This window comes from Belonocnema kinseyi, chromosome 7 (assembly GCF_010883055.1).
Source record: "Belonocnema kinseyi isolate 2016_QV_RU_SX_M_011 chromosome 7, B_treatae_v1, whole genome shotgun sequence".
Taxonomy (NCBI): Eukaryota; Metazoa; Arthropoda; class Insecta; order Hymenoptera; family Cynipidae; genus Belonocnema; species Belonocnema kinseyi.
The window spans coordinates 79,606,764-79,617,452 of record NC_046663.1 but is presented as its reverse complement, the minus strand read 5'-3'; the positions used below and the strand labels follow the sequence as shown (position 1 = coordinate 79,617,452).

The 10,689-nt window shown below is 28.8% G+C and overlaps 1 protein-coding gene across 1 annotated transcript in view; it reads right to left on the bottom strand.

The window, feature by feature from the left end:
* Positions 1–10,689, bottom strand: part of LOC117176527 (tyrosine-protein phosphatase non-receptor type 61F-like) — a 33,849-nt gene continuing 23,160 nt past the window's right edge. Inside the window, exons 12-14 of the mRNA XM_033366782.1 lie at positions 8,700–8,865; positions 6,666–6,876; positions 1–1,958 (exon numbers count right to left, since the gene is read on the bottom strand). Of these exons, the coding sequence (XP_033222673.1) occupies positions 1,763–1,958; positions 6,666–6,876; positions 8,700–8,865 (573 nt within the window). The 3' untranslated portion in view covers positions 1–1,762. The remainder of the gene's footprint in view (positions 1,959–6,665; positions 6,877–8,699; positions 8,866–10,689) is intronic.

Genomic DNA, 10,689 nt, shown 5'->3' with positions numbered 1-10,689 from the left:
TCCTCTCTCTCTCTCTCTCTTCTCCTTTAATCTTTTCGGTCACAATCACTCACTCTTTCAGTCTCTCATTTATGCATCTTCTGTTTCTTTCTCTCGTACAAACGAATGTGTGGGACTTTAACTTAGCACCGTATTTTCATAAGTTCTGACTTCCAGCAGTCTTGCTCTCTCGCTTTCCTCTTTTATTGGCGATATCGAATTAAGATCTTCGAAGAATCCTACTAGAGTCAGAGAATCGATGCAGTGGATATACGCAGATACATCCTGAGATCTGACATTCTCCTCTTCCTATCACCACAGACGATAGACAGGAACTTTGCCAAATTAAAAGAACAAGAAAAGTTCAAGGTTCCATAGGCACTCCTTGAAAAAAGCATACTTTTTTAGTTATTACTTTTTATTTATGAAAAATAAAAATTTCTTCACACCAATACGTGTGTACTGCAACGAAGACGAGTAAGCAACTTATGAATAAAAAAACAAGTTAAATTGCCTTTCGAATCAACTTGCTAATAATTCCGCCCATCTATTATCTGTGGCATAACTATCATGCAAAATTTGCTTACGTTTAGAAGATTTTCCTTTAATTTTACTTGAATTTTCTTTTACAAATCTTTAATCGTACTCAGTCTTTCCGAACGCTCGATTGGTGAGCAGGAAATCTCGTAATCGACGATCCTAAATTCCGTCTCAATTTAACTGTTCTACCTTTATTTTCTCAACTAATTATGCTTGACTTGTTATCGCGCCTCGTTCGCTAGATATTAACAGAATTTCAAAACGTACTCAACAATACAAAGAAATGTTAATCTATTTAATTACTATATCTTGGCAATGTGCAGAGCGCTTGACTCAACTCTATAATTGTATACTGTCTAGTACACTAAAAAACTTCAACACTAAGAAATTGAAACCCTAGATTTTTTCCGAGATCAATGATTCTGTTTCTTTTGAAAGAGATTTCTTCGTAATACATTACATTCATAATGCTGAAGTGTTCGCATACCAAAGAGTACCTACGTATATCTATAAATTAAACTCCCCAAGACAATAAATTTGCGAGCTTGATTAAAGCCGCTAAAACTTGATTGGTATATTGGAGTGCCTAAATGAGTCAAGTGGCAAATAAAAAGTGGCAGGGTTCCTCTGCTTCAACTAACTTGATTAACATCATCATTCTTGTTCAACAGAAACGACATAAAAGGTAAGAAAATATATTCCACAGGTGTGATTCAATCTACAGAATGTAGATAATATGAGTGCGTATGTTCGCGAGACAAGCTAGATGCTTTAGCTTTTAAAAATCTTACTTGAACACGTCCATTATTCAACTAATCAACAGGAATTCATGCTTTCCGTTTAAAGAAATCTATCAAAATGATTGTTAAAACGATTCCGACACTTTCTTCTAGCCATGGATAATTCTCGAGTTGCAATATAAAAATACAAATGCGTTCATTCCTCCTTAACTTCGATCGCTCTTCTTTGGACTTTTGTTGTCCCTCTGTATTAATCTTTTGCAAATCATTTCAACTAGTTACTCTGTTTAAATTCGAACCAGAATCTCTTGCTGTTGCTTAAAAGAGAGACGGGAATTCATTGCAGGGCCTACAGGAATCAGAAAGATCAATCTTTCGTTTCATTTTCAAGTGCACAGAGATCTGGCTCTTGAAATCTACAGTGAACTTATCTGACTGTGCTTTCAACTGTATCACTAGGTGTAAGCGTTTCTGCCTAGCCAATCGATAAATGGATTAGTTTTCTAGCCGCGCATGTAAAAGTAGCTATATATCATCCCACCAACAATCGCGGCTCCTATGCCTAGTGAAAGGGGCGTAAATAATGACCTCTTGAGTTTCTGCCATTCTTCGGTCTGCTTCTGCCGGCGTTTCATGTCGTTCACCTGCGCTGCAAGTCGTTCTTTCTTCTCCTGATGACGCTGACGAAGTTCAAATTTCCTGGAAAAAATTTAATATTTCAGGGATTGCCTCAAATGTACATAGGGATAGGGCTCGGATCGACTGGAAGGCTTACAAAAGTCACATTACTCGCACAAAATAATAAAGAAAGACGCGTGGAATTTAAAAAAAAAGTTTACAAAAATTTGTATTAAATTTTTAAACACAATGAAAAAATCAGAAATAAGATAAAAAGGGGTATTGGCGACACTCTTTTAGTGAACGGCACTGTGCAATGAAAATGCTTTTATTCGAATTTCAGAGATATAAAATAGATACTTGTAAATGAATAAATATTCTATATTCCATGTAATTTGTATTTCAATATTTATTCAGTACAAAATTACTGAATTTATATTCATTAAATAACATTTTTGTTGCCACCTACAGAAGCACACGTTGACACTATAAAAATTAGTCATATCGTTAATTTGAAAGGTTAGATGATTATGTTTTGCAATATAATTCAATAAATGTGATTCTCAAATTTGAGTAGGTTTGATATATTTGAAATATTCTTATGATACCTTTAAAACCAGTGAACAACATACGTATCTCTCAGTGAACGACACCCAACAGAAGAAAGTTTTTAGGGAATAATACGCATTTTTTTATTGATGTCCGTGTTACTATGATTGCTATTTGCTTTCCTCATTTCTATGACATCGCCTTTCAAGAGTCTTTAATGTTCAATATTTAAAAAATTAATTTTGGATTTCCGAAACTCAAAAAGTAATCAACAACACCATCGAATGAATTTGACAAATTCGTGAACTGATGAAATAAACATAACCACACAATATCGAAGGTATTCCTTTTCACGGAATTTGAAAAAATTATTTTTAAATAAGAATAACAATATAATATAAATCTATATTAAGTATAACAATAGTTTGGCAAAGAATAATTATATTACTGGGTACTTTCCGAAAACGGAAAAAATCTGCCCTTTCAGATGAATTCATCTTCGTTACCAAAAAATAAGCATATAAATTAATATTCTCCTTTTTCTAAAAATTTTTTTAAGGTGTCGGTAATACCAATGTTTACCCTATATGCGGAATACAGAGTGCATAAATCTCACTGATTTTCAAATGTTTTTTGCACTGTCAAAATAAACTTTAAGGTTAATAAAATTTTTTACCAATAGTTATTTAGCTTGAAGAACTCTGAATCTGGGCTTAAAAAATATATTTTAAATCCATTTAAAGAAGTCTTTGAAAGACTTATCATATAGTCGAAATATGTATTGCATTTTCAACGAAGTAGTTGAAATTTCAACCAAAACTCAAAGATTACTTTTTTATAAAAGAGTTGAGTTTTTAAGTTAACAATTTGAATACTTTAGAAAACAGTTGACTTTTGAAACTAAAAGATTACTTTTCAATAAATTAGCTAAGTTTGAAAAAAAAAATCATTTTCAACCAAACAATTGTATTTACAATAAAAAAGTTAAGAACTTTCAAGTACAAGAGATGATTTTTCAACAAAGTAATCGAACTTTTAACCAGATAGTGGAATTTTCAAATTACAAAGTTAATCCATCGGACGAAATTTCTATCCAAACGGACGAATGTTTAAGAAAAAAGTTGAAGTTTCAAGCAAATGGTTGAATTTATATATAAAAGAGATTAAACCTCAACCAAAAACAGTTGCATTTTGAACGAAACAGATGAATTTTCAAGCCAAAAATACGATTTTTTAGAAAACAGTTAAATTTTCAGACAAAGCGTATGATTTTTCTACCATAAAAGAGGAATTTTTAATCAATACGGATGAATTTTCTATCAAAAGTGACGAATCTTCAACGAAGCACTTACATTTTTGCGCAGAAAATATGTCTTTTTAACAAAACAGTTTAATTTTCAACAAAATAATTAAATTTTCAAACAAACAGTCAAACTTTTAACCAAAAATAGTCTAATTCTCTGACTGGGGCCTATTAATTTAATTCATATTCAAGCAAAAAAACGAACGAGAAAAAAGGGAAAGTTTCTTGTAAACAGAGAAAAAAATAATTCTTGAAAAAGGAGAAAAAGAGGAAATAAGGGAAAGAGTGTGAATACTGTATTTGAACTTGAAATTGATCGATTTTAAACCTTTTTCACTTAAAAAATTCCAAACTTACGGCTTGCAATAGGAGACAATTAAAACTCTGAACATGGAATCACGAAATTAGAACTTCGTTCAATTTCAGATGTTATTCATTAACAATTTTCTAACTGTAAATCTTTAATGAGAAATTATTCCTTTTTTAATATTCTCAATTAAAATGACAAAGTTTTTTTTTTTCATTGTGAACCACATTAGACTTAAACGTCTCTGTCCATTAATTTTGGTTGACTTGTAAATTTAAAGTTACTTTTTCACCCAAGTTTAACTTGTTGTGGCAGACATTTTTTTCCAAAATATAACAAAAATGCTATTATCAATTAAAAAAAATGTTTGTGCTTGTTTTATTCAATTCAAGTACCTATGCTTTTTTTTGGATATAAATAAATAAATGATTAGGACGTCATACTTTGTGACGTCTGACAATACCCCGCTATTCCCTTTCTTGACGTAATTTTGATGTTTTTTTTTTAGTTAGAAACTTACTTTTAATACCAAACAATGTATTGTAGTATTCATGAGGTTTTCGATGGGATAGGAAAAAATAAAGATTTTTATACACCGAGAAAGCGATGAATTTGCATCAAAAACTGGAATTTTGTCTTGATTGAAGCAAAAACGTAACTGAGGGCATTGTGAGTTTCGATTAATCCTTAGACGCCGGGCGTTTTCTAAAAAGATGGCAATCAATTGTTTTTTCGCTATAATATTAGCATCGCTGAAAGCAATATTCCATGAATTTGAAAATGACCTTAGAAGTTCAAAATGGAACAAAGTAGATTATTTATGGCGGCTCATAGAAGGTAGCAGCGTCTAAAATTGTAATTTTTGTGTAAATTTAAAGACAGTTAAGTTGAATTCAAGTGAATCAAAAGTCCGGCGTCTAAAAGTAAAAAAAAAGTTATTGTTACATAAAATTCAGAATTCGGACACACTCATAAATGGCGTCAATGTTTATCTGTATTTTGGTCTAATTTTTTCATATTATCATACTACCATACTATCATATTGAAAATTATTTAGTGTGGAAATGGTTTAGTTCTTCTTTAGTAAATTAAAATATGCAAAGTGCCTTTAAGGGCGGCTTTTCCCCCTTTTTAAATAAATAAATATAAATAAAATCATTTTTTTCAGAAATGACTATATACGTATTCCGATGAATTAGAAAAAATTAGAGAGCGCAAAAATAGTGTCACAAATTATAAAAAATGGTGCCACAAACTACTTTTTCCCATTTTTCCAGTTAAATGCGAACTGAATTAACAGAACCGAATATGAAAATCCAACTACATACTTTTGGTTGAAAATTCATTATTTCAGGTTGAAAAGTTTTTTTAATTGAAAATTTGATTTTTTCGTTAGACATTAATATGTTCGATTTTGAAATTCATCTCTTTCTGCAGGATTTTCATCCTTTTTAGTTAAAAATAAAACTGCCTGTTTAAAAGTTGATCTGTTGCGGATAAGTTTTAACTTTTTGTTGTTGAAAATTTGCATTTTCGGGTTGAAAAATTAAAATATTTGGTTGAAAATTTGACTTTTTGGCTTGAAATTTCATCAATTTGACTGGTTTTTTTTCTTTCTTGAAATCGTCTTTTCAGTTAGAAAATTCGACCATTTTTTTCTATTTCGTTAAAAGTTTATGTATTTTGTTTAAAAATTCGTATTTTCTTAGTGGAAAATCATTTTTTTTTGTAGAAAATAAATTTTTTTTAAATTGAACTGTTTGGTTGAAAAGTAACCTGTTTTAGTTTAGTGCTATTTATTGAAATATCAACTATTGCATTTCTAATTGGAAATTCATGTTTCTAGCTTGAAAATTCAACTGCTTGCTTGAAAGTTGAACCACTTTCACGAAAGTTCAATTTTATGGTTCAAGATTCATAATTTAAGTTGAAAATCAGTTTTTCCTTTGGTTAAAAATTAACTTTTTTTAACTGTGAATTGAACTATTTTGTTTGAAATTTAACTGATTGGTTGTAAATGAACTTTTTTGATGATAATTTATATTCAACATTAATCTGTTTTGTTTAAGGAATCAAATATTTTGTTGGAAATTCGTCTTTTTTGGTTCAATTCAACTGTTTTTATTTCAAAGGAAAATATTTTCTTGGTTAAAATAACAAACTATTAGATTTTTTGTTGATACTTCATATTTCTTAGCTGACATTTGATTGAAAGATGAACCAATTTTTTAATTCATAAGAAACAGTAAGACCCCCCCCCCCAGTAAATAGTCGAATGTTATTTTTGGATGACCCATAAATAAATTCACGATGAAAATTAGTGATTTGAAATTTCAGAAAAACACTTTACCCATATGTTGTAATAAGTTGAGATGGCGAACATATTATATTAGCCAATTAGAGAAGAAGTTCACAAATATTTTTAAAGGAAAAGTCAAGAAATAGTGGCATTAGCGGAAAATTGTGAGAAAATAGGGTCTATAATGTTTTTTTTTCTTGAAATATTAGTAAAATTGTGTCACGGTTAAAAAAAGTATCCAATAATGTAAACAGTGTCGTGAATCCGAGGCCTGCGAATGTAAACAATTACAAATTCGTGATTCAATTAATTAATAATCTGGTTTCTTACGGGTCTGGACTGGACGGAGGGCTGATTGTTTTAAACGAGTTTTCGCCGTCACTCGTACTTTCACCAGGTTGTCGATCCGATAAGCCTTCAGCATTCTCGTGTACATTATTGGACAATGGCGTGGAATTTATTTGAGGTGTACTGGTGGTTGGATCCGAACGAACGGCCGGTTCACTGGGTAGTGGTTTATTTGGAGGGCCATTTATATCACCTGCTGATAACAAAAGTGATATTAGAATTAGAGATTGGAAAAGCGACATGGTAATTTGAGCTGAGGAATCGCTCATAAACTACGGTACCACTGGGGAGGGGGGGCTCCCAAAATCCCACACTTGGTAATTAGAGTACATATACTAACGTTTTGAGTAAGTTTACAGATGACGAATATTTATGGTAGGAAACTATTCTTTTTGTTTAAAAATTCATTTATTTTAGTTGGAACTTCAACTTTTTGGTTGAGAATTTTTGAATATTGTTGATTTTTTTGTAGAAAATTAATCTTTCATTTACAAATTCTTCTTTTTGAGTTGAAAACTCAACTCTTTCAATCAGAATTATTGAATTTTATTGAAAACTCGTCTTTTTGGTAGTAAATTAATCTTTTTGTTTAAAAATTCAACCATTTGATTGAGAATTCTTGAATTTGGTTAAAAACTCGTTTTTCGGTAGAAAATTAATCATTTTAATTAAAAGTTCATCTTTTTCGTTAAAAATTTAACAACTAGTTTTCAAATTAAATTAATTTCTTTAAAAAAAATTTATTTTTTTCTTTCTTAAAAATTCAAATTTTTCGTTGAGTATTCTTGAATTTGATTGAAAATTCGTCTTTTTTTGTAGAAAATTAATCTTTTTCTTTAAAAAAAATAACCTTTTGATTGACAAATCTTCAATTTTATTAAAAATTATTTTTTGCGGTACGAAATTAATTTTTTTGATTAAAAAAATAATCTTTTTGGCATTAGGAATGGTTAAACTGCGATACGCCACCTAGCGATAAAAATTCGAACTAGAAAGAATAGGCACGATTTTAAAGATACATTTTAAATTGAGCGTAAAAGTGTTTTAATCCATTTTTTTGGAGTTAAGAGTATTAATTGGATAATAAAAGTAAGTATTTATCGGAAAAAAATTGTTTTAGATGGAATTTGCATCTTATACAGCGAAAAATCACACTTTTTGACAGAAATATATATATATTTTTTAAAAACAACAAATTATTGTTCTCTTTATTGTGAACTTCAAAATATTATAAACTTAAAAGGACTTATTTTGAAGCAAAAATGAACTCAAAAGTAGATTTTTATGAATTTATACATTAAATATTTACTATTTAAAAATCTGATCTAAAAGTTAGGTCTTGGCATAATATGGGTAAAATTTGTTGCTGCACACATTAATTGAAGTTTATTTAAGCTGACAATGCATTGAAACTCACATGAACTAGTGAAATAATTGTCTTTTTTAAAAAACCTATTTCACAAAAATATGCTTTTTTACTGTATAAGATGAAAATTCTATCTAAAATTATTTGTTTTTGATGAATATTTGTATTTAGTATTTTCGGCACCATGTAGCGAAATGGTAGACCATCATTCCCAATAAACTTTATTTTATTTAAATCAAAAATTTAGTGAAAAAATTAACTATTTGGTAGAAAATTCGTTATTTTTTATAATTAAAAAAAATTATTTGTTTCAATTAAAAGTTTAACTGTTCCGGTTAAAAATGTACCTTTTTAAAATTTAAAAACTCAATAATACACATATTAATTGTCACATAAAATTCAGTTAGGTGCATTTTTAACACTTACTCTGAAAATCAGTTTTTTAATTTTAATTGTTGATTTATTACCAAAGTTTATAATTCATCAAACGGTCACGTTGATAATTGAGGTATATGGGCAACTTTATCGCTATAACACATAAAAAAATCAGTATAAACTTAAAGTCGAATAAAAAATTGTCCGAGATTGGTAACGTAGTTTATGGATGATCTCTAAGAGCGAAAATACAAAAAAAGAAAAGGTGCACAAACCGTTTTCAGTAGTAGGACTAGGCGTTACGTCTGCCATGATACTACGACCTAGTGACTCTCCCCTTGGAGGAGGTAGAGGAGGTGGTTCATCGTCCTCTTCTACGGACGAGTTGCTAATATTGTTCACCACGTCATAATGGTTAGTCACTGTTTCGTTGTCGATATTCTGTAAAAAAACAAGACACACTTAGAAATAAACTTACTTTTGGGAATGACACAGCAGAACAATGCTATTAGGACCGTGATTTTTCTACGATAATTTATCCTGCGTTTTTTCGTAGTTCAGGGTGTCTACTCAAATCATGGAAAAAAATTCCCTGAAAATTCTAGGGGTTTTCTAGGTATCTCAAGTTTTTTGCAGGTATAATTTTTCACAGCATGGAGCCATTAAAATATTTCGCATAATTTAAAGCAATCGCTCGGAATATTCATACAGTTTTGCGAGATTATTATAAATATTTTTTTATGTTTCCAGAAATTCAATTAATATTTCAAGATATTCTGAAGTATTTTAGCGCGATCGATTAAATAAATAATTAAATAATACTAAAAAAATTAAATCATTTCTTGAATTTATCTCTAAAGTCCATGAAAAAAGATTAATTTTCTACCAAAAAGACGATTAAAAAAAAACATTTATTCTCAAACAGTTGAGTTTTAAATAAAAAACTTGGATTTTCAAACAAATAAATGAATTTTAAGCTAAAAAATATCAGTTTTCAACAAAAAATGTAATAGTTCAATTTTTAGTTAAAAACATTAATTTCACACAAAAAAACAAATTTTTTAAAAATAAATTTAATTTAACTTCCAACCAAGTAGTTTAAAAGAAAAGATAAATTTTCAACTAAAACTGATTAATATTTCACTTGAATACTTGAATTTTCAATCAAAAATTCATGAATACTCAATTAAATATTTGAATTACCAACTGCAAAAAGACAAATTTGCAAGCAATTAGTTAAATTTAAAACCAAGAAAGATAAGTTTCAACTAAAAATGGAATATATAAATTTTAAATAAAAATTATGAATTTTTAAATCAAATGATTAATATTTAAAGTGAATAGTGGATTTTTTAAACCAAAAAGATAAATGTTCAAACAAGAAGCATTTTTACCAACGAATTCAAGAAGAGACATGTATTTTAAATTAAAAAAGAAATTATAAATTATCACCCCCCCCCCCCTCCAATTGAACAGTTAAATTTTTAGTAAAAAATGTATGTGAAACTAAAGAGATGAATTTTTTACTAAAAGGATGCAATTAACTAATTTGCAAGAAAAACAAAACTAAATTTTTTAAAGTTACATTTTCAAACAAAGTGATGAATTTTCAACTAAAAAAAAAAAAAAGATAATTTTTTCAATCAAATAATGAAGTTAAATTTTCAGTGAACAAAATAATTTTCAAACAAAAAAAAACAAACAAATTTCCGGCAAAATAGTTCAAGTTGCAACTCGAATTTAAATTTTCAATAAAAAAAAATTAATTTTTAGGCGAAGGAAAAATAAATTTTCAACAAAATAGCTCGTTTCTCAGCTGAAAAGATAAATTTTCAATTAAAATTATGATACTTTAACAAGCATAAAAAAATTGATTTTTAACAAAAGAGTAACTGTCATCCAAGTAATTAAATCCGTGTTCAAAAAAAGATGAATTCGGAACGAAAAATGTAGTAGCTGATATTTCAACCAAAAAAGATTAAAATTTTTTTGTAAAATATAATAGAAATCAACCAAAAAGAACGAATTTTTAACAAAATATATGAAATTTCAACCAGAAACTTGAAATTTCAGTTAATAAATTTATTTCAAGCAAAGAAAAAACGAAATTTCGAAAAAATAGTTCAATAAAGTAATATTAAGCTACTTCTACAAATGAAGAATCATTGCTATTAAATTTAAGATTGCAATTAACAAAATATATTAAGCACACTCTCCAAAATGTTCCCTGACAATTCCCGGGTTTCCAGCTAGGATAGACACCTT